Source organism: Apostichopus japonicus, chromosome 8 (assembly GCF_037975245.1).
Source record: "Apostichopus japonicus isolate 1M-3 chromosome 8, ASM3797524v1, whole genome shotgun sequence".
Lineage (NCBI taxonomy): Eukaryota > Metazoa > Echinodermata > Holothuroidea > Aspidochirotida > Stichopodidae > Apostichopus > Apostichopus japonicus.
In genome coordinates, this window is record NC_092568.1 from 16,553,517 (window position 1) to 16,578,653 (window position 25,137).

Sequence of the window (25,137 nt, forward strand, 5' to 3'; positions counted from 1 at the left end):
ATTTCTTGCCAACCACACATACACGGATTCATATGTTGGCTCGTTCATCATTAATACACATCGTATACAAAAATCTATCAATACCAGCTTACCTATATCGAAGTTAAATGGTTCGCATTTTCTTCTTCGGAGCAGCTTGTGTGCTCTGTTTAGTTGCACGTACTATCATTAATGTGCCTTTACACGTTAATATGGAAAGTGTTGGGATTTGTGCTGACGTAAATCCATCTGAAATCACCAGTCTCAACCAGGTAAGGAGCAGTTTAAATGTAAATCTGCATTTATACCATTCTTCTTACAGAAAGACCCCTTTTCATTCCTTCCGTTACCAAAATCATCCAGTGTAGACGGTGTTGGGGACGAAAGTGAACAATTTATTTATGTTTGTCAGATAATCAATTAACACACTTCTCTTTCTGTAACCGATATTTCATCTAGGTTTGGCTAACTGACTCAATCAATCGATATGGCAGTTCAATAAGTTGAAACCTAACACAAATGCTTAATTGCATATAAAGGCCTAAAGGCTATACACATTATGCAATTTTCTATTGAATGGTAACTTATATGAATAGGGACTATATATATATATATATATATATATATATATATATATATATATATATATATATATATATATATATATATATATATATATATATATATATATATATATATATATATATATATATATATATATATATATATATATATATATATATATATATATATATATATATAGCACTGGATTGGTATTTACGTTTACTTCTCCAAGTTGGTGCTTAGGTTTACCTGAGGTGAAATGATTGGATCAACTTGAAATTTTACATCAGTATACCTTATAGTACTAGGACTGCATTTCAGTCGTTATAAGTTGCTACCTACTTTTTGGGTCATTTGGCAAGGAAAAATCCAATTGGTCAAACCCTTACGGTAAACCTAAGTCTTGCTCTCAAAGTATATCCCCCAGTTGGTATATAAGTTGACCTGACGTACAGGCATCCGTAGTTTTCTTGACAGCGGCAGTAGCCTGTATTCAGTGTATACGCTCTACACTGTGTACACTGTATACGCCAGGGCTAACGCTAAAGCATACCCGTCGGCTGCATTGCATGCAACCCAATAACAGTTTCGGCTAATATAAGATGATGTGCAGTATCTGTTTCCTCTCGATGCAAGGGGACTGGGCTTGAGATCGGGTCAGTCGTTCGCCGGGTAGTTTGGTTTTCGTGCCCAGGTTCTTCCCTTGTTGACTTTTTCTTAAAAAAAGTACCGTTAAAACGAAAACGTCTCACCAACAACTTCAGGTAAGGTCCATGAGATTAGTCAATAAAGTTTGGTGATATTAATAACGTTGATATTGTAACGTTGTTGCATACAGCTTCACGTTATTTGTTCATACCCATATTTCAATACTATAGTCTAGACTAGCTTCTAGCCTAAAACTTGTAAGGCCTAGCCTACGTTCGGCTGTAGCCTAGGGCCATAGTCCAAGTCCTAACACTACCTTAGCATTGGGTCAAGGGTAAACTGGTCTGTAGTTTGAGCTACAAATTAATACCAACTGCCAGAGAAATTAGATTTCAAGTAGGTCAGCTTAACTTCTTAGCCTACTGTGCATGTATGTATCATATATGGCCTTAGATTTTGCTGGACAATTATGTTACTGTACATTGCCCTAATCATGACCAGATACTGTAGCATGGTGGGCTTATAATTGACGCACTTAAGGATTTGATCAATGATATCTATCAAGGAAAAATCCAAATTACTCAACTGTATGTGTTTTTCATATATGTAGTTCCTCAGAAATGTTCTAATCTCAAAATATTTAAGGTTCTGTGCTTATGCACCGTACAATTGAGCAGAATTTGACCACAAAATGTCTGCCGTGTCAAGTTCTTTCATACCCCTAAATTGACACATTCGTCGATAAGCTAACTGTAGTGTAGGCCTTGGTATACATCCATTGACTTAAGATGCTGTTTGCTATGCTCTGAGCCTCTAAGCTCTGACAGGTCATGTCCCAGAGAGTAGTGTTCTCATATTGAGGTAATGTTGGGTATTTTAAGGGTGTAAGATTTCCAAATGGCCAAAAAATGTGCAAAACTGGGGGGAGGGTGTTAAAAGCTTAAAAAATACCACAATTTGGTCAGCAAATACCTCAAATGGATTCAAACTCATGAAATATGTAATTCTGTTTGGCTGCAAAAAAGTTTAGGTGGCCTGCTGTATCGTTGCTAGTAATAATTTAAGGTGCGTCAATTACGGGGGTGCGTCAATTATGAAGCCTTTACTATACTGTACAGTAGCTATGCCTAGATTATTTTAGACTGAAGTCACCATGCAAATGTAACTTACAAGTAGCCTGTATTGAATAAAAGATGCTATAATTGCTAGAACTTTTCAAAAAGTTCTTGGAAGTCTTTACTCTCCAAAATATTCTCAGACATTCTAGACACCACTGTACTGTAAGATGTCTGAATATCCCAGTGAGGGTATCAATAAAAACAGTTAAAGGATATAATACTAGAAAATCCGGCATCAAATTTGGGCCAATGCAGAATACCTTTAATCTAAGTCTCTCAAGTGATGCATTGTGTTTCAAGTGTCTTATTTATAACTAGCCAAAATTTGTACAAAATAACAATGCCATGCATCCAAAAGGTTATTGAGTCAGTACATTTCCATAATGTAACTATTACAAAAGCTGAGTGCACCTAATTAAAAGTTACCATCCTCCAAAAATCTATATAACACAAAAATTTGATAAAGCCTTCTATCCCCTCCCTTGCATATACTGTAAGTCATTTTGTTAAGTCTATTTAGATCCATAAGTAATACCAAGTTGACTAAATGTGCAATATTCAGTGTTTAAGATCTGAGCTCTGTATTGGCCCAAAATATATTGGAGAGAAGTGTACAATAAAAATTGAAATAATGCACATCTACACTCTGACCATTTGATATTTATTTGATTGGCACTGTTAATGTTTTCTCAGACAAATTTGATGATCAACATTCTCAATCTCAAGATGAATGACAACAGCCCACTATCCAAGGGAATAACACTGTACGATGTAGCTGCCATGCAGTGAAAAAGTCAATGTTGGAACGACAGCAATCATAGCTAGAGCACAGATGCCGTCTGGGACAGACTGATGTGGTGACCTACTGCATCATTGACAGCAAAATGGAAGATATTTTCTGAATTAACCAAAAAGTAAGTTAATATTCTGTAGGTTTGACATCGCATAAACTTGATACCATAGGACTCTATTATCTCAAATACGAGTAACATCTAAGGTAATTTATTCCAAAGTTATGGAATGAAGAAAGAAACAATCAGAAGGGATGAAAACTTTTGTATGATCTGGTTAATGTGGTGGTATCTTTTCCTCTTTCTCCATAGTATTTAACTACACTAGAGCTATATCCACTCACTGGTTTTTAATCTTAAAGGTCAATGCAAGACAACACCAAATTGTCAGGCTAGGTCCACATAAAATGTACATGCATATTTAAATTTTGAAATCTTTACAATTGGTAAAGCTTGAATGACTTGCAACTTTTAAAAGCACTTGCTATGGTAGGTAGCTGTTTCAGCTCCAATTGAATGCATGGCTGCATAAATAAAATGTGTAATGTTGTATACAAGGCAAGATGAATCAAGAATTAATGGGCCCAAAATGGGATGGATAAACGAAATTTACAGTGAAAATAGTATATATGAAAGGTTGTGAGATGATTAAAATATTGGCTGAATTACAGGAGATTTAGTTTTGTAAAGCAGTTCATTGTTTTCTTCATTTGTAGAGTGTGAGGTCTATTCGGTAATCGCAAAACATTCCAAGCTATATTGCGCGTGCTATAATTGGGACCAAATCAACATATCTTTAAGAGAAAGCTTTTCTTTTTGTACCAACAGATGGATAGATCTACAGGCTAATACAGCAAAGGATATGCTCTAATTAGAAATGCCAGGCAAGATTATCACACAGTTTACAGTGGGGTGAATACAATCATCAACCAAGCTTTTCATCATGCTGTACATAGTAGTATACAGTAGCTCCTTGTTGGGCTTATCAATTAAAAGCTTGCATTGAAGCCGATGCCAAGCAAAGCAAAAGTATGTCCTGTAAATCGTGAAGTAGATTCACACATCTCATGTATATCCTCTGGGACACAGCACATCTTTCAATGGAGTTAGGAAGTTGCTGGGAATAGTTGTTGGATTGGCACAGTAATGTAGTAGCAGTAACAGAAAACTAACTAGTTCCAGGATATGTTACACTGTTACACCATATAAAAGATAGAGGAAATTAATATTATAAGCTTCAAGCAGACAGAACCAAGAGAATGCAGACCAGTCTTCATGGGAAGTCTTCTACATATTTAACTGTATAAATGGACTCATTCTTTTGCAATGTACTTCTTGAAATATTTTAGTTTGGTGACATTGTGGCACTACATGTTTTTGTAAGTATTAGGGAACATTTGCAGCTGCTTGTCAAGAACATGGAACTTGTTATACAACTGAAGTGGTCCTGATGCTTAAGTGTTGAGGTTACTGGATATTTTGCTGCCTTACCTTGCTTTAACTGTTCTTAAATGCATTTCTCATGTTTTAAGATGTTTTAATTTTGTATTCCAAGCAAGATCAGCAAGCCATAGTACAGTAATTTTCAACAACCACCACACAGATACTTGTGCAGGACTAAGGGTATTTGTTAAGCAGATTACTATTATAAAAATCTTTCAAACTTTTATCCCTCAAAATCTCCAGGGGTACACTGCATTGTTCCTGAACCACAATTTCACAATTCTACAAGTGGGGTTCAGGGGTTATGCTGTGGGAAAAGTTTACAATTTTAGGCCTGACTTAATTACTGAAAGCTTGTGGTCTTTTATTACACCAAGAACCAGTTTATTCTTTAAACAAAATTAAATTATTTCCCCTCAAAATTGAGGGGAGTGAATACAGCAAAGGCACATGCAACTAGCACCAATGTCATGGAAACCTAGTGCAGCCCAATGAAACATACTGTAAAACCACAACATTTGTAACTATAGGTATGAAATTGTGCAATCCAGGGGTATTGTGTATAATTTTGTCCCTCCAAGCATGGAAACTCCATGATATTGTGGTAATTTGCATTGGTTACGGTATTGGATACATGTGCCTATACTGGTAAGTCTAGATAAATACTTGAGGTATAAGTTAGTTCCCAAAATGTTTCTCATGTATGAGAGAGGTCAGTAAATTGAGGTAATGTAATAGTGCAAGTATCCTGGTTTATGTGAAATAAATTTTGTGGAAAATATAAACTGGGATTGAAATTACAATCAACTGCTTGAATATGATTGTACAATTTTTATTGTGTCTCGTCTTTTAATATCATGCTAATCTCCACTACTGTATGTGTTTGGTAATAAGCCAGATTTCTGGGTAGAAGTTTAAAAAAGCAAATCGTCAACAATTTTTGATGAATTTTAAGCAATCACATTCACTGCCTCTATCTCTGTTTATGTTTTGAGTCAGCAACACAGTATACTGTACAGTAGTGTACAGAAAGGGACACTTTCTGTTGTATTCCTAATCAATTGAAAATTGTTTGTTGTTTGACTGTTTGTAGCAGTATTCCTCTGAGGAGTGAAAAAAATAAACATACAGTGAACAGTTGCAACTGTGCATGCATTTATACATTACTTAAATTATGTTCTGATGAAATTCATGTAATATTCACTGTCGATTTTAGTTCAAAACTGTCAGTATACCATTAGTTCCTGAGCCATAATTTTTTTGCTTTAAAAATCTGGCTTTGAGTGTATAGTATTTTGTCAAAAACATAAAAGTGGAGGGGCTGCTTATCATCATTCCCTGAACAGGCTTACCCAATTTGTTAACTATAATGGTAACATATCAAAATGTCTGGGGACTTGCCACAGTGCTGACAATTTTCAAATATTTCCATGGTTCCACCAGGGATGTTAGAGATGGACAAACAACATTTGAGCTTTCTTTAACGTTTGTTTTGTGCCGACATTAATACTGTTTTTGGTCCAATACTAATACCTAAATAGGGTGACAGGACAAAATCCCCCAGACAAAGTCCCCCTAGGACAAAATCCCCCAGAGCCAAAATCCCCCTGGACAAAATCCCCCTAGGACAAAATCCACCCAAGCCAAAATCTCCCCAAGCTATAAAAAATCCCATTAATTCTTTACAAAAATGCGTCATCCCGGTCCCCGGTATCGTCATCCAGTACCGTCATCCGGTACCCTCACCAGTATTTCCATTGGTACTCTCAGTGGTTCCCGGACCAGTACTCCGACCATACCCCGACCGGTACCTTAATAGTGAGCCTGACAGTTACCCCCACCGGTGCTCCTCCCTGACCAGTACCCTGGACTGTACCCCGGCCGGTACCTCGACCGGTATCCCAACTGGTATCCTGAAAGGCACCCTGACACATACTCTGACACGTACCCTTACTAGTACTGGTACAATAAACAGTAATTTGACCGGTCCCTTAAATGTCACAACATGGAGCTATATCCCATGGCCACACTAACAGGTAGCCTTGCAATTACCCTCAATGAACTCCGGACCAGTCCCCTAACCAGTATCCTGACCAGTACCCTAACCAGTACACTGAGTGGAACCCTGACTGGTAGAGTGACCAGTATGATGACCGGTACCCTGACCAGTCACATGACCAGTACCTTGACCGGTACCCTCACAGGTACCCTAACAGGAGCCCTCACAGTTACACTCGCCAGTACCCTCACTAGTACCCTGACCAATCCCCTGAACGGTACCCTAACCAGTGCAATGTCCCATGCCTTGACTGTCACACCTGGGCCATCGCTGGTTGTTGCAGGCAGGCTTTGTATGGGTCAGTGGGATATTGTCTGGGGGGATTTTGTCCGGGGGATTTTGTCCTAGAACCCCTAAATATCACTCAAAACGGATAATGGTACCAGACGGTACCTGTACGTTGTCTGCTAGATTCATACGATGTCAAAAGGCTAGAACATGCACTATAATACTGTTATCAGTCGCCAGTAGGTATATACCACACTCATCTCATATCAGTATTTGTTTCTAATGTCATAACAGGCAGTGGCGGAGCGTCCATACAGTCAGGCGGGGGGGGGGGCGGACTCAAATGGGAAGCTGGCGCCCTTTTCAGCTATTCAACACTTTTTACTTATTCGCGATTATTTACTTTTTTATTGCGCTCTCATCTACCTATTGACATTTGTCACATTTTGTTGGCGATGACACCTATACCTAAAGGGTCATTTCCGGCGATATAGGGAGTATCTTTACTCGAAAGATTTCTGTACGCTCTGCGCCAACCTGCGGTAGCGCTCTGCTTAGATAAAGTCGAAAGCGCCCGTACAGACCTTTCTCGCCCCTCTGACCAATATCCCTAGCTCCGCCACTGGCTCCCAATCTTCTTCCCCGTCAATCCGTCTAGTACCCCCCCCCCCCCTTCCCCAACCGAACCTCGTATGTTAAAGGAATATCTAATGATTAGAGACACTTATTCTAATGTTAAATCAGCAAAGAGCAAGCAATAATGATTTTATCACTAAGATTTTTTTAATTTCTCAGTTACACCGTCATTTAACTTCCCACTCAATCTTACACTCCCTGATACTCTTCCATCCCAATGTAGGAAACTTCATCGTTACACGCAGCACGCAACGATCCTTGTTCTACTTAATTGATCCTTACTGAGTCTTTCAACTTAAAAGCATATTTTTTTTCAAATAGCTATAGATTAGTGAAAGTTACACAGTTTAATAAATTAGAAGCATCTCCTTGTTAAAGAATTGTATTATCGGCGTATAGTCTTCCGATAAGCGTAACTTAGGTTTGAAAGAAATCAATGGGAGCAGGCAGTAATGATATATTTTCAAATCTCTTATTGAACGAATTATTAGCCCCCTGGTTACATCGTCATTTATCATCCCTCCCCCATCCTGCCCTACCCTTCTTCACCTCACACACTCCGCTCTATAGGGTTAAAAGAAATCAGCGAGTGCAGGCAGTAATGAAATTTACTTACATTAATGAATTTTTTAAATCTCATTTAGGACAAATTATTAGGTCCCCTGGTAACATCATTTACCCCCCCCCCATTCTCCCCCTTCCCTTCCTTACAATCACCGCTTCTCTTACACCTAATATATGAGATATCCTCGCAAAGCGTGATGAACTAGGTCCCTCATTTATCTAATGCGTGGAAGGAACTCGAAACTTTCTTCCTTATCCGCCTATTCCAAGCTTTCTCCAAGAAAAGAGTTACAGTACCTATTACCCAGATTTTTAAAAATAGCCTCCCTCCTCATAAAACGTGATGATCTATGTCTCTCATTAATCTAAAGCATGGATGAACTACCAACTTTAAGCATATTACAAAGTTTTTCCACAAAAGAGCTACGGAACCTACTACACACAAATTATGTAAATGTCACTAAACGGCATCCGTAGGGACATCGTTTTTTGGTCCACATTTGAGTTTCCATCATATCTTTGTTCTGCTTTTCATACATATCTTTTATTGTGATTGTTATGATAACCACATCTAAGGACTTTTGAGTCGTATTATTGTATCCAGTGGAATTGTCTCGCTGAGATATAAAAGGATGAATTTTCCGTACGTTTTCACGGTAGGCCCCTCTGTTCAAGGTCAATGCACGACTATAACATTAGGTCCACTAAGTGCGGATATTGGTCTCCATTTGCCACTATTGCAGTAAATCCAACCGAGCAACGTGTCTACGGTGTCTCTTAAAAGACAATATTATTAACAAATTCGAAAAGAATTTTTAATCTCTTTGGTGTCATTTTAAAAGTATTTCTGATAACATTACGTACAGAATTCTTTTATATGAGAAAGGTACATATCAGAAACATGACAATGACCGTGATAAAACCAATTTCAAGATTACTAGCGATCAATTCGCTCAATTTGTTTCAAAAAATGATTGAAAAGTGATATGAATTCCTCCTCATTCATTCTTTTTATTTGAGCATGTTGAACGCTTGTGATAACATGTCATTACGAATCATTGCAGACGCTCACCCAAACCGTTAAAAAATACCCTCCCTCTCCCCCCTTCTCTTCCTACACTGAGCTCCCAACAGTGGCGGAGCGTCAATACAGTCAGGGGCGGATGCCCCCCCCCCCCCTCAACGGACTAATATGGACTGCTGGCGCCCTTTTCAGCTATTGATCACTTCTTTTACTTATTCGCGAGTATTGACTTTTTTATGGCGCTCTCATCTACCTATTGACATTTGTCACATTTTGTTGGCGATGACACCTATTTATTCTTCGTTTATCTGCAAATTAGCAAGGCCCGGAAAGGGTCATTTCCGGCCATATAGGGAGTATCTTTACTCAAAAGATTTCTGTACGCTCTGCGCCAACCTGTGGTGGCGCTCCGCTTAGATAAAGTCGAAAGCGCCCATACAGACCATTCTCACCCCCTCTTACCAATACCCCTAGCTCCGCCACGATAACAGGAGTGACTTTCCATATGTTATTGGTAGGAAATTGCAGGAATTATTGGAATCCTCAATGAAAACTATACGTAGGTAGCCTTGTTTGCGTGGGGATTGAGTTGTGTAGGTGTTACACAAAAATGTAGATATGCTTTCTTTATTCTTGTGGAAAGCCGCTTTCACTTTGATATCAGATAAACCTGTGGTACATGCAGTGACGTAGCCAGGATTGTTCCAGTGGAGGGGGTGGGCGCTTGGGGGGGGGGCCTTGAACAATTCCTGGGAGGGCGTCTTGTTACTACCTGAGTGGAGTGCCACCATATGGGTTGGCGCTCAGCATACGGGAAATTTTCAGCTATAAAGACCTCCTAGATCGTTGGAAATAACACTTCCCAGGCCTTGTAAGCTGCTCTAAAGTTTCACAGCATCCTTTATTTTGAGATCCCCATGTCTTGATATGGTCATCAAATAGTTTAGAGAAATAGAAGAAAAAAGACAATCTGGTAAGTTGCTTTGAAATATCATGACATATCTCGGCCTATGCGCTATGTCACGTCAGGTTTTTCAGCAACTATAGCCTACTGCCGGTCCGCGGTCGAAGGGTCGTTCATGAGTGGTCATCATGGAGATTCGATACCATGCAGACCAATGAATGATATATTTTTCGCACAGTCTTGCAAGGTTCAAAGAAATGGCTCCTTACATAGTTGGCATGATTCAAATTCATCCAGTGCAAATTCATCCAGATGCAAATTCATCAATATAATTGATCGAGAACTTGCTAGAACAGTAAGCTGTCTGAATTAGCATCTTCAGATCGAATATGGGTTTGCTGAGTTAGGGAGCAATATGTTCGAAGTAAAAGGACCAACCAATGAACACATTTGTAACATAAGAGGCAGAGATAAGACACTTTAGCAGAAATCATTATGTCTTCTTTCTGTTTATTACTGATAAATGCAAATATTTTCATTAAAAATCAATATGAAATTTCATGTTACTTTCAGAAATATATAAACAAAGCAACTTCAACAACTTCAGCTCATTCACATTCATGCTATCAGCTAGAAAATTCACCATGAGGCACATTTTTAATGAGGCATTGATGTGAATACCACTGACATAACTTGTGCTATTCAAATGGATAAAGGGCTTGGTCAAGTCATGAATAAGGCTCTGCCCTATATATTGCACATGTACAAAAAGGGTTACTGCTGTACATGCAATACTTTTTTGATGGGGGAGAGAGGGGGGGGGGGGGAGATGTGGTAACATGTTGAAAAGACCACATCTTTTAATTTGTCATTTTTTTTTGAACATATGCAAATGCTAGAAATGAAAGCACTTGGAAATTTCTTAAAGAGATAGACAGTTGTTGCCCTTGCACTGCTTTGAAGTCTGCACCACTGTAAATATTGTTGAAGGAGTGGAGTTCTGCGAATCTTTTGATAGTTAAGTAATAAATTTTTCTTTCACTGTTTGTTAAACAGCTCCTAGCAGTAATATGCATTTGCACGACATTGTATCTGAGGTTCATTATGTAACCGGTGTTTTCTACATACAGTCAAATTAAAAACCAATGTTAAACTTGTTCACCTGCAATGGTCTAAATTCAGAAAGTACATCAATATCATAACTCTTTTGCATGTTGTATAACGGTACTGAATTTGAAGTGGATTATATTTATCAATGAATATAGCAATGTTTTGGGTAAAAGCAATTAAAGCATCCACTTGAACTTCATGTTTTCCTTGCATTGTTTGCTACTTCCTCCTATCTAGTTTCGAAAGGGACATATAGATAAATGCTCAATACCTCAAACAACATTATTTAACCTTGTTTCCCACAAAAAAATGTTCTGTCCCAGTTTCTGTAAACTACTTGGGATAAATGGAGGGGTGGGGGGGGGAGGTGTTGGACAGGTTGGGAAACTAAATATTTGACATATGTTGTATTTGACAATAAAATTCACCTTCCAAGGAAGTAATACAGTTCTTTAAGTGGCATTTTATGAAGGACCTACAGTATGTAACGATAGCAGAATTGGTTATTGCCTCCTGCTGAAATGTCCAATAAAGACTTGCAGTATTGGAATGTTCATCAGATTCCTCATTTATAGAAACATCTGTGTTTATTGAAACTTTCCTAGGATGTTGCCAACAAGATGCAGTTGAAGTCTACTGTACCTTGTTGTCAAAGGTGGAGCTCACAAAAAGTCCTATCAACTAGTCTTATTCAAGCAGTGGCAACATATGGGAAAAAAGAAAAGCAAAATATGGTACAATTTTGTTAATATTATTTTGAACTATTTATCCCAACACCCTATCCTCCTTTTAAGACTTTTGCAAGCTTGTAAACCAGTTACAGCACTCATGCAACATGATATGACAAAGGTTCATTGCCAGAACATGAAACTAGCAATTTGGAGTAAATTTGTGAAAAGAATGATGAAGTTAATACACTGAAATATTGAATGGGGCTCAAAAGAGCTTAAGAAGTCTTTTGAGGTACATTACTTGTTCTGATAAATATATTAATTGCCCTAAGATTCAGCTATTAAAGCAGCTACTAGTCAGATACTAGATAGTATGGGATCATGAAGGTTTTCAGATTTTACCTATATTGGCCTCAAATAACCTTTGACTTGGCTAAGAGCTCAGCACATGATACACCTGCATACAAACTTCCATTCATCATTCCAATATTGAACTATCATGTTAACATGGCTTTCAGATTCAGATATCTAGTTATCTCACATGGGCTTCTGCTATACTGTTTATAGAATAGTACTCAATGTCAGAAACCTATATGCACTACATATGACTACCAACTTTTCCTTGTTGAGTTAGATGCTCTATGTTACTCTACTGACCTTGAGTAGCCTCGACCCTCAATGAGGCCAACACCTACTGAAAATTCCAGTATAAATATAAAATTAATGAAATGATTCAGAAAATACTTTAACAGAAAGGAAAACTATTATAAACACTTCTGTTCATACTGACCTCAGCGTAAACAATTTAGAGACCAAGAACATATGGTATAATAACTATTAGCTAACATTTCTTCCTTCTACTCTGCAATTTTGAGAGAACAATAAGCAAACCTGATACTGGCAATGTAACATGGCAACAATCACAATAATTCACAAATGACATCAGAAAAAGTAGCAACCATGACAATGATGATGATTTGAAAATCTTAATGAGCAATCCTAAATGTAACTAGAATTTCACTTTTAGTAGAGCAGGGTTCTCACAAGCTGGTTCTAACCTGGCGGTGGTCGTGGTTTGAATATGATTTTGCCTCTCCCTGCATGGTTTGAAAGTTGAGCGCCCGGGCTGAACATTTATGAACCAGGAAAAGCTTGCTGCCACTTATCTGGTCCGAAAAAATTATAGCATGAGGTAAATTTCCTCCTGGGTGCATAATTATCATAACAGTTCAAGAATTTTTACCAAAGGTGATCATATTTGAATATCTGGAGTCGGCTCGGACTTGAAAGGTCTTGGATTTGGCTCATACCAAGTGGGGTCGGACTTGGCTCAAACTCTGGCTAATTGGACTCGACTACAGCTCTGCCATAAATATAAAAAGATAATGGATTGTTAATAATTTATTATATGATGTTGAGAAGGTAGAGACTTAGAAAGTTAACTCCTAAATGTAATGGATAGCATTAAACTCTTCGTTTCACTAACAAAAGGATTCTCAAATACAGTACTAGCAACATTACAGCTAAAATAATGGATCACCAATACGATGCAGTGAAAAAAGGGAGTTTAATAAAGAGCATCCCTCAATGTAATGACTAGGATAAAACTCTTAGTTTCACTAACAAAAGGATACCACATGCAGTACCAACAAGAGGGATGCCCATTATATTGAGGGTCCACTAGACTTGCTAGACCCAACACCCCCATTGTGGGAAGCATTATTGAGCGTCTAGTTAGCATTTATTGGGTAACTGAAGTATTGAAGGACCTTGGTGTCTCCCCTCCCAGTAGTTTTATAACATTTATGAACCAGGAAGAGCTTGCTGTCACTTATCTGGTCCGAAAAAATTATAGCATGAGGTAAATTTCCTCCTGGGTGCATAATTATCATAACAGTTCAAGAATTTTTACCAAAGGTGATCTTTGGTATCTGGAGTCGGCTCGGACTTGAGGGGTCTTGTATTTGGCTCAGACAAGATGGACTCGGACTTGGATCGGGCTCTGGGTAATTGGACTCGACTACAGCTCTGCCATAAATATAAAGAGATAATGGATTGTTAATAATTTATGATATGATGTTGTGAAGGTAGACACTTAGAGAGTACTCCTAAATGTAATGGATAGCATTTAACTCTTCGTTTCACTAACAAAAGGATTCTCAAATACAGTACTAGCAACATTACAACTAGAATAGTTGATTACCAATACGCTGCAGTGAAGTAAAGGAGTTTAATAAAGAGCATCCCTCAATGTAATGACTAGGATGAAACTCTTAGTTTCACTAACAAAAGTATACCACATGCAGTACCAGCATGGGGGGGGGGGGGGGAGGATGCCCATTACATTGAGGGTCCACTAGACTTAAGGTTTGCTAGATCCAACATCCCCATTGTGGGAAGCATTATTGAGCATCTAGTTAGCATTAATTGGGTAACTGAAGTATTAAAAGACCTTGGTGTCTCCCCTCCCAGCAGTATAACAACTGGAATAATGGATTGGTGAAACAATGTTTTATTTGATACAGTGAAGTAAGGGAGTTACATGAATAATAGTTAATGTAATGAATATGATTAAAATCTTTGTTTTACTAACGAAAATTATTCTCAAATACAGCAACATAAGAATTTGTATAAATGGATTATTAATAATGAATTTTATGATGCTGTAAAGGAAGAAAATTCATTAACAAATTTTAATTTGTATGCTGCATGTCATATACCTGTCCAGAAACTAAAAAGAAAAATTCAAACTCATAGAATGCACCGTACCTGGCTCCAAGCAATGACATATAAATCTAGTCCTCATTATATCTACAGAAGTTGTTTGTCCAATTTTAATCGAAAGCCTTTCCTTTCATTGAAAATTTTGATCTTCAGTAAATATATTCTTCTGTCTGCAGATTTTATTGATTTTATTTTATTTTGATTTTATTTGATTTGATTTTATTTTATTTTGATTTTATTATTGATTTTATTTTATTGACAGTACTTCCCTTCTCTTGTGGAGAAATTCCATCAGCTCTCGTTAACCTACAATGAACCAAAACAACATTTCAATCATATGTCAAAGTTTCACTGAAGTACATTCCATGTAAATATTTTTTTAAAGCCTCACATTTTGATATTGACATTGTTGCAAAAGGTACAAATAAACACATCATAATCAAGGTTAAAATGTGATGGTGTGTTAACACCTCAAGTCTTTGCTTCACAATCCTACCTACAATTCATTCCAGCCTGCCAGATGGCAGATTTACAGTACATTTGGTTTTCAAAGACTACACATTAAGTCATTTCAATTCGGATAACATTCTATGATGGTGGAAGTAGCAAAGTAAACCAAAAGGTTTGGCAGTGGACTTGGTGGGAAGTGGAAAGTCTTTCTTACATTACTTTGTTAGCCGTTGCCTTAGATCGTTTACAGTTTTTGAAAATAAACAGCAAATTTTCATCATCTTTGTTCGTGTTGAAACTTAGTACAGTAAATTTATATTATGTATAGTGTGTGTTGATCAGACTTAGAGGATATTAAAGGGAAGACTTTAGAAAACTAACTTCAGGTCATAGGGATTTAAAATATATCTCACAGTCAATACTTACTGAATATTAAAGACAACTGGGATGTTTGCAATATATGCTTGTGAGAGCTCCTTATTTCCATATAAGCCATTTCTCTCTGCATCCCATGGTCAGCATGAACCAGCAGCTCAAAGTTACAGTATTTTGATATCCTGTGTCGACCTTGAAATTGCAGCCCTGTACTTCTTGCAATAAAGTGGAGCATATCTGCTGTGGTGTTCTCATTCTGCATTCATGCATTCCTCAAATTGTGCCAAATTTGAGCCATCTTTTCTGACAAGAGAATGAACATAAATAAGTCCAGATAATTGTTTCATAAATTGCAAGTGGAAGTCTTGACAGTGCAGTTCCCTATTTGATGTCAATACTTAGTGTACTGTACATGTTGTCCAATATTCATGTCAGTTTAGTTAATTTAGCTATCACTTTTTTCATGGAAACCGCATATGCAACAATTGAGAAAAATGCCACACTACTAAGTTTGAATATTGATCTATTATTTGGTATGTAAGTTGTACCCAGGAATTTAGCATGCAATCACTTCAAGAGATTGACTGAGTATTCATGCATGGTTCAATGCCTCATCCCGCATGCAGTTCATTTACTAAAAAATTGCATGCACCCTAGACTATGTATACCGGTACATTTAGTCCCTCAACGTATCATTTAGGGTTTAAGCTCAGGACTACTCGTGTACACAGACTTTGGAATTATGACTGAGTTCATTTTTAATGTTTGGTTTCAATGATGTTGAAACTTTCCACTCACGATGGCATATGTGTGCGTGTGCATTGGTAGGAGTACTGTGTTTGTGATCCTAGCTTGTAAACACAGTTTCTCATGACAGTAAGCTTTATTGGACAGATCTCATAGTTGGTACAGTATGTATGTATATATGCATCACAAGTACAAGAAGCCTATTGTTTTTGGTGAAGGTCAAAGGTAATTTAGGTAAAAATGGTCAAATTGTGAAAACTCAATTTGAAGCATGCATAGATCTATTTATTGGTATGTCTAGGCCAGTGGTTGGGTCAACAGGGCAAACTTGTGAAAACCTTATTTAAACCATGCGTCTCAAAGCAGGGTACACTAGCTTGCAGAGATATATAATGTTTAGTATCATGTTATATCGCTACAGAAGGCTTTCAGTGGTCTTTTTAGATCCCCAACTGTCACTTTGAAAATGTTGTTTATCACAGTTCTCAATAGTTTTTTGCTGTATATTATTAAGATACAATAAGTTGTACATGCAGCCTACACATATACAGTAGCATGGACATGAGAACTATGTAGTGCCTGTTGAACATTAGTCTTGTGCATTTTCATGTTACTTACTAACACCAAATTACTGCACACAGATGGTCATTTTTAAAAGTATGAAAACTGAATACAATCAAGAGCTTTCATTTGGACATGATACCCAATATGAAACTACTTTAGTTGCACATACTGTATGTATGCTGGTTTTTATCATGAATGATTTTTATAGGAGCCATGAATTTTTTTTAATTTTTTATGAAGTAGGTCTGGATTCCCTTGGCATTATAACCTGATTGAAATTTAACCGCTGTGATTGCACTAATATGTGAGACCATTGATCAACCTAATTAATAGCTTTTAATGATGAAGACACTGATAACAATTTCATAACTCATTAGTGTGAACACAATGCAAGGTTCAATGAGGTACTGTTTATTTCCTTAAAATGCATAGCTGGTGGTTTTTCAACATACTCTAATCCTTTCAAATATGTTACATTGAATCTTTACACTTTTCCATTGATATATCACAGACTGTGTTTTTTTGTTATGGGACTCCGTAAAACTGGATCAAACCTAGCAATTTTGGACAAGGAATTTGCTCTTTTTGCAAAAACTCAAGCCATGATTCATCCCATAAGTGCTCAAGTGACTGTACAGTAGGTCACCCTGTGAAGGCATTGTGGGACTTTGAGGAATACTTTTGATCAAGCTATTACTTCAGCACTATTAACACTACCCACATCATAACGTTAATATCAAAATGCCTAAATTACTTAGCCATGATTGCTTTGTTATTCTAAAATGAATACTCAATTGTTTACTCTCAGCCATGATTCATCCCATAGGTGCAGGGGGAAAAAACTCATGTTACAGTACAAAAAAATGTTGTACACTGCTACACTGAGGCCCTGTGTGACTTAGTTCTCTGAATCAGAGCCAATGACACACCACTACTACTGTACGCACAGGGCTTAGTGATGCACACTAACACATATAGAGAATATTGTGGGGATGAATATTGTACTGAGACGGCAAACGTTTTCACATTTTTTACTTTTGTAACTCGTTTATGGAATCTGTCAGGCCCTTTCTTTTACTGTAGTGTTCCGTTTGCTTGTGTATCTGTTTTTGTGGAGTTGTGACTTTCTGACTGCCTTATTTTATGTCAGAGAGATTGAGACGTACCCAAAGATTTATATTTCGTGAAATGGTTCAAAATTGCATCGCTCGAATGCAAGTTCTTTCATACTCCTAAATTGACACATCTGTCGATGAGCTTACTGTAGTGAAGGCCTAAGTAAACATCCATTATCTTTGGATGCTGTTTGCTATGCTCTGAGCCTCTAACTTCAGAAAGGTCAGGTCCCAGAGATTAGTGGTATTATATTGAGGTAATTTTGGTTATTTTTAGGGAGTAAGATTTCCAAATGCCCCAAAACATGCATAGAAACAATTTGATCAGCAAATACCTGAAATGGATTCAAACTCATGAAATATTTAACTCTGCTTGGCTGCAAAAAGTTATGGTTGCCTGCTGTATAGTTGCTAGTACTAGCTACAGTAGTAGTAGGCTAGTATATAGTAATAGTAGCCTAGTACTAGTAGGCCTAGGCTAGGCCTAGTAATATTTGGAGGTGCGTCAATTATTAAGCCTTTACTTTAAAAGATCTGGAAGATCACCAGGCTGCAAAATGTGTAGGTTGACCAGTCTGTTACAAGTATATACTTTAATTTATGCATATTCCGAGTATCAGCAAAGGCAGTAGCAGGCAGCTGTGATTTACCATAGCCAGTAATACTGATAGGTCCAATTTAGGGCTAACGTTAGGCCTAGGCTAGTCTACTCTAACTCTAACCATGGTCTTAATTTATTTGTGTTCAGCATGAAGGTATTTACTCTAAATGTTATTAATATATCCGGAACACTTTTAAGGAATTTACTTACAATGCATACACTGCACCAAAGTCCAAAAGCCAACTTCAAATGGGCAACGTTTACGGTAACCTGCGGCACTTTCCTTTGTAGACTACATACATGGCCAGGCCACATAAAGTAACGTTGAATGTAGGCTATTGGGATAGCAACGATACGATCCGATCGACTGCCCTGCCACCGAACACAGAAAGAACTGCTTATATGTGGGGGCGTTGTTTCGTTACGTGTAAATTTGCCAGTTAAAATAGAAACTCTTATTTTCTTAAATATCCCAAATTAATGGAAGAAAAAGTACAATTACGAAGATTTCAGTGTAATTAGAGGAACCTATAAGTTTCGGAACTATATATAGCCGCATTTGGTCAAAATCGAGGTGTAAAGTTGGGATCAACATATATACCATGTTCGTAATTCTGTTATATACCCTTCGGAATTACCTCCACTTTTGAGGGGAAATTTTACCCTTTAAATGAACGATTTTTTTTTTGTAACTTCGGAATTGAAAAGTTTATGAGGTTTTCTCTTAACTCGAAATAATCATTCCTCAAAGGAAGTGAAATTGATTGAACAAGAAGACCCTAGACTTAGGTTTACCTGGTGTCAGGTAAACCTATCCCCGAGGTAAACCTAAGTCCCAGCTATCATGCGTTGAAGTAAACAAATATACCAATGTATATATATATATATATATATATATATATATAGATCAGACCAAATTGCGTGAAAAGTCAAGAGGGCGAGCTACTAAAAATACTATTGAATTAAGTACATTTGATCGAGTGTTACTCATTTTTAAGGGGTGCGAGCCTGTACTCCGGCCTTTCAACTCATTGGATCGCTCCTTTTTGCCCCTACCTTAGACCTTGGACCTCACTGACGTGAGATGTTACCCTGACCTTGAATGGAACTCTACCGTTCCTCGATCTACCAATTCCTCATTTGACAAAGCATCTCTTCCGATGTGCCCTCTGCAACCACTAAAGGTAAGCATCTTCTTGCACAACGTCGGTTATATCCGTTGCTGTTTATCATAAGAAAATAAATAAAATAATGTGCTATTGCCTCCTAGTATAATGTTCATTTCGATGTTTCATATATTACAGCTATAATCCTCACTTTCTTTGTAACCAATGAATGCTTAACAGAACTGATCCTTGGAACCTTTCCAATTGACAACCTTCCCCACCCCGGGGGTTATGAGGGGCAGTTGGGGAAGAGGAAAGGGTAGAAAGGGAACGATGAAGGCACTATAGACGGGTATTGGAGAGCAAGGTGGGAGACGTGCAAGATACTAAAAAAAAAAAGACTTTAATCAAAGTTACACAATAACATCGAAGCCAACTTGAAAACTTTCATATTTTTAGAAGAAAATGTATGTTTTTCTCATAATATCTTCATTCTAAAGTTATTGATGTTTATATTTATATGTGTTTTATAACACCAGAGATAATTTGATTTTACAATTCATGAAGTAATTTTATGATAAGAAGTGAAGCTATAAATTAATGCTCTTTATTGCAACATCTAAACTGTGCCTATGATTTCATCATTAGAAGACGCCTTCAAATTGTCCTAACTCTCAATCGTTTACAAGTTAATGTACAATTTAAGAAAAGCAGTTGGTACATTATGTACTACAAACAAGTCCGTAAATGATATGTGAAATTTCTAAACTGGTATATAAACGCTTATATACCGATTGTTAATGGCAGCTGTAGAAATCAAATGAATTTTTCATACGGCTGAAATATTTATTCATTGCCCCAGTCAAGTCATTTATATTCTTTCTCTGTAAATATTCCGGAGATATTGCAGAAAGTTAAATATATTTAAAATAAACTTAAAATATTAAATGCAATACAAACAAAAAGACAAAACTACGGATATCAAAAGATAGGTACTGATATGGAAAGATAGGTGAAATACACAGCAAACAAATAAATTTAATATATACCAACCTCACGCAAGTATATAATGGACTAAGAATTATACTAAGATGTCTCGTGTTTACAATTTAGAGATTTTTTATTTATATATCATCTGTATATATCGAAGCATAATCTTAATTAGTAAATAGTAAAGTCAACTTGTTAATTTTCTTCATGTTTTTTTTCCACAGATGACGGTTCAGGACACAACTAACAACTTACGAAATAAGGTAATTTTCGTTTTACATTTCACTGTCTGCCAGTGTAAGTCCTTTAGTATGGAGTCATGGAGTCTCCACGTCTATGTAGCTCCATTCAAAGACCATATTTAACTTCTGACTTGGAGCTCTGTCTTATTACAATAGGAAAAAGAATGGTATCGCCTTTGTGTTATCCCGGTATGTTGGTGTACGTGTACTTTCAACAAAATGCTGATCTTGAGAGTAAGTGCATGCCTCTTTCATCCACCACCCCCCCCCCCTTCGTAAGAGAAATCAAGTATCATGCCATTAACATTAAAATTAGGAATAAATATAATTTTTTACATTTCGCAGATATGCTTCAAATATGCTAAGACCAACCTGACGAATACCGAAGATGAATATTCACAGATTCAGAATGATCACGTGACTACTGGAGCAAACACTAAACACCTCTTATCCTCCCTCGTATACTGCATGATTGACCAATACCACAAAGTTAACCACCGAGTCCAGCGAATAACTAGAGAAGCATTCGTGGATCTACATTCATGGACAAAGTACATCTTTGACATCCTTTCATCATCGGTGGACGAGTTGCTAGTCTTTCATAGAGAATTCATCTCCTTCGTTTATCAAGTCTTCTTCGGTATGCTTAGTTACTTCGAGCAGATTCCAATTGAGAACTCAATGGATTATCAATGGAATATGACTTGCCCAATTACTACCAAGAATGATCGACTGAAGGACGCCCTCTGTTATCTTCAAATGACCACCTTACTGTTTGTACTTACTTGTGGTAAGTCTTGTTGGTTTCATCTCATAATCTATAAGACTGTTTGTCACATTGAATTACGTAACTACTTAAACTTGATTAGTTGTTATTCTAATTATTTATGTTCTTTTATTTCAGGTTTAATCATCCAGACCGTGCTGCATACATACATGAGGCGACTCTCGAACAGAAATCATGATCCAAATGAACACCTTCCCGCCCTCTATGATAATGGTAAGAATTATTCATTTCCAACCATTGCTTCGTCGTCAGGAAATGTATACTGACATTGCTGATACAAATGAACACCTTCCCGACCTGTATATGATAATTGTAAGAAATATTCTTATGGTTTAGTCTCCCAAAGATTCATATATACCCTCACTGTGTTATTTAACAATTGTTAAGTTGATTTTCAAGCGAAGAACTATTACCGTAACATGAATTGTTTATATATGCACATCACACCTTCTTAAATGTTAACATCAGTTATCATCTTCCCGGCAATGATTATTTCGAAGCTGGTCAGTATATTCGTCAAGAAAAAGACATGAGTAAATGTATTCTCAGTCCTTAAGAGGCGAACCAAATAGTCACAGGTTGAATTTCTTTACATTTTCTAGTTACTGTTAGTACAGTTAATCTGTCTCCTCTCAAAACAATTATTCATTTGTAGATGCAAAATCAGATTGTACAAACATTTTTAACATTTTGTAACGTTTTTAATTTTTTTTTTTACTCCCTTTAGCTGACGGCGGCATTCCTGAGGACAAGAACCGGATATGTAGAACTGTGCAATTATTGCCATGGGGATCTTCCTCGTATGACACTCGTGCACTTGAAGAAAACATCGGTCATAAGATCCGGCAGAGGTAAATCCATGCAATGATGAATAACAGTGGCAAGAAAAATGAACATAATAACTGACATTTAAAAGCATCTCATTATCATTACATTTCCTCGCAATAGTTATAAATTAAAGACGGCTTATCGATATTCTTCTCTATCCTCCCAATATGTGAACAATAGTTCCACTGTGATAATTTTGGGAGAAACCGAAGAAGTTGTATATACAAAGATAAAAGGATGGGCTCTAACCCCCCCCCCCCCCCTTCCCTTTATGGAACTCGCTCTCAGTAAATTTGAAACTGGACTTCAATTAAACTAGGTGGAGAAATTTGCCTGATTGTATTACAAAAAGATGAGTGTGTAGGTTTTCAACGATTATAAAATGTTTCTTATCTATTGTTTCGTAGACGTTTTCTACACCCAACTCGTTATTCACCAACAATAACAATTGACCATGGTGCCAGGAGTATTAAAGATGTATTTCGTCATGAGTCTTCGTCATCTGTCTACACCACCTCAATCGTCACAACCTCTAGTGTGCTATCTTCACCAACTGTTACCACCTCAAGTCGGTCATCTTCACCCATCGTCAGCAGTTTCAGTCGGTTGCCCCCAGTTCTGTGTCATTCGTCATTCTTTACTGTCACGCCAGACGTCATCTGCGGCTTGAATAATAGAAAGAGATCTGCACACAACCGACCAGACGAGATCAGTACCTCTACATCTGCTTCCAACCATGAATCGACCATTGGTGGTACAAGCACGAAATACGGCGTCCCATACAGAAATGAAGCACGCACTCTTGTGTTACCATCGGTTACTGATACCACTTCAAGATTGTCGCTTTCCTCCAGTGGCTCGACTTCCAGCCTGCTGTCTTTATCAATTATTAGTCAAGAGGACTACACCGCACCATCTGTTGATGATGTCATGGCATTTGACAGCCTTTACTCAGAGACTGAAGCAAACGAAGATCCATTTGAAGATGACTCCTACCACCTCGAGCTACTGTTTCCATCATCCGATGATAGCCTCTACTCTACGATCCGAGAGAACGACAATCCACGCAATAATGGAGCATACGCCATTGACTTACCATTGGAGTTTGATAACTTCTGCACTGTATCGCCTCCCTCCAGTGACTCGAGTTCCAGCCTGGTATCTCCCTCCAGTTCTTCATCGCTTTTAACTCAAGAGGACTACGTGGATCCATTTGCTGATGATATCTTTGCATCTGACAGGTCTAACACCCAGTCACAGGCAGACGAAAGCAGTGTCTTTGACTTTGAGGCATCCTGGGACTCAGAGACCGATGAAGATGAAGTGTCCCATTACGGTAATCCTTATCACCTCGAATTACCATTCGCAAACTCGTTTGGTAGCGATGAATTCACGCAGATGTACGACATTCCACACCGCCATGAGCCTCGCAGACTGGATTTACCATTCGGGTATGAGAACATCTCCACCATCTCCAGCCTGAGCAGTTCATCTAGTAACATCACCTCCAGCCTGGCATCCTCTTCCTCTAATTCATCGATCAGTAGTGAAGATGACGTCATCGATGACGTCAATAATGATGACATTCTGATGAGCTCTGGCGGGTCTACCTACCAGCCAACTGAGTACTCCTCTTTTGAGTATTCTAGCGGCTTAACGACTGATGAAGACGAAGATCCATTTGACGACGACTCCTACCACCTGGAGTTACTGTTTCCATCCTGCGATGGTAGCCTTGACTCTGCAGTGATACAGGCTAATGACGTTCCAAACAGAAATAGAGCCTGCGCCCTTGAGTTACCACTGGCAACTGACTACATCATCCGTCCTCTCCGACTTAACCATATCGCTGAAACCGCCAGCCGCAGTAACGATCTTCGCACCGAGATAACAGAACAACTCACTGGCACTGGAAGTCTTCCAACCCGTCTCCTGTACCAGGAGTTACTGTTTTCATCCTGCGATGGTATCCTTAACTCTACGGTGATACAGGCTAATGACTTTACAAACAGAAATAGAGCCTGCGCCCTTGAGTTACCACTGGCCACTGACTACATCATCCGTCCTCACCGACTTAACTATATCGTTGAAACCGCCAACCGCAGTAACGATCTTCGCACCGAGATAACCGAACAACTAACCGGCACGGGAAGTCTTCCAAACAGTCTCCTGTACCCGAATCTCGAAGAAACCCTTTTTTTCCTCACTCTGACTTTATTCCAAAAACGTTTTTTCAATTGAAGTTTTCTGCTGTCAATTCATAAAAGCCTCTAAAAAAATTGTTCGCTCTAAATTCTAAAATATTTTTTATTATTGTTGCTGATGACTCGTACTAAAATAAAATTTAAAAATCCAAAGATTTGTGTGTCAGTAATGTACATTTCTTGTGTTAATTTAATGTAATATTATGGAATAGTATTTATGATGTTCATTATTCTATACCATGCATCATTGGAACTTATTTTATCTTTAATCTTATCTTAAGACAATGACCACATAACTATGGTAAATCCGAATTGTCCAGATCTCTCGTAGAGTTTACAGATACTGGCAATACACGATTGAAAATACGCGATAAAAACTGCATTCGCGACAAAGGCAGACTGTAAAAGCGTCATCATTATGTCAACTTTGTAGGCTTAAAAAACTGGCTATATTACCAAGCATGTAGGAGGATAGAACAGTTTTTGAAATATATATACAGATCAGGCTTAGAGGGATCTCCTGGCTTGCAGAGCATGTGGGGTAATTTACATAAAGAGTACGTCGAGTCCACCGTATTATTCAAGTTAAGACCACCGTAAACTACTGCAGGACTGATCACGACCCGGCGCAACTCGACCATGGATAGTCATGTATACTAGTCCGG

At 37.8% G+C, this 25,137-nt stretch overlaps 1 protein-coding gene and 2 long non-coding RNA genes across 4 annotated transcripts; 2 read left to right on the forward strand and 1 right to left on the reverse strand.

Annotated features, from left to right (window-relative positions):
• Window positions 1-24,616, forward strand: LOC139970743 (uncharacterized). The gene is made up of 7 exons (XM_071976701.1): window positions 1-251; window positions 19,377-19,499; window positions 20,636-20,674; window positions 20,999-21,443; window positions 21,558-21,653; window positions 22,168-22,291; window positions 22,676-24,616. The coding sequence occupies exons 1-7, from the start codon at window positions 108-110 to the stop codon at window positions 24,507-24,509; spliced, it is 2,805 nt and encodes a 934-aa protein (XP_071832802.1). The 5' UTR covers window positions 1-107; the 3' UTR covers window positions 24,510-24,616.
• LOC139970744 (uncharacterized) lies at window positions 788-5,350 on the forward strand. 2 transcript variants are annotated; one of them, XR_011794202.1, is made up of 3 exons: window positions 788-1,307; window positions 3,003-3,223; window positions 3,929-5,350. It is a non-coding gene; the product is annotated as an uncharacterized lncRNA (long non-coding RNA). The 2 variants fall into 2 exon arrangements; XR_011794201.1 differs by lacking the exon at window positions 788-1,307 and having other exon boundaries at window positions 1,314-3,223.
• LOC139970745 (uncharacterized) lies at window positions 11,444-16,594 on the reverse strand. Its single transcript, XR_011794203.1, has 4 exons — window positions 15,340-16,594; window positions 14,509-14,769; window positions 13,652-13,767; window positions 11,444-13,102 (listed from the first exon to the last, which is right to left on the reverse strand). It is a non-coding gene; the product is annotated as an uncharacterized lncRNA (long non-coding RNA).
• Window positions 24,617-25,137: the final 521 nt, after the last annotated feature.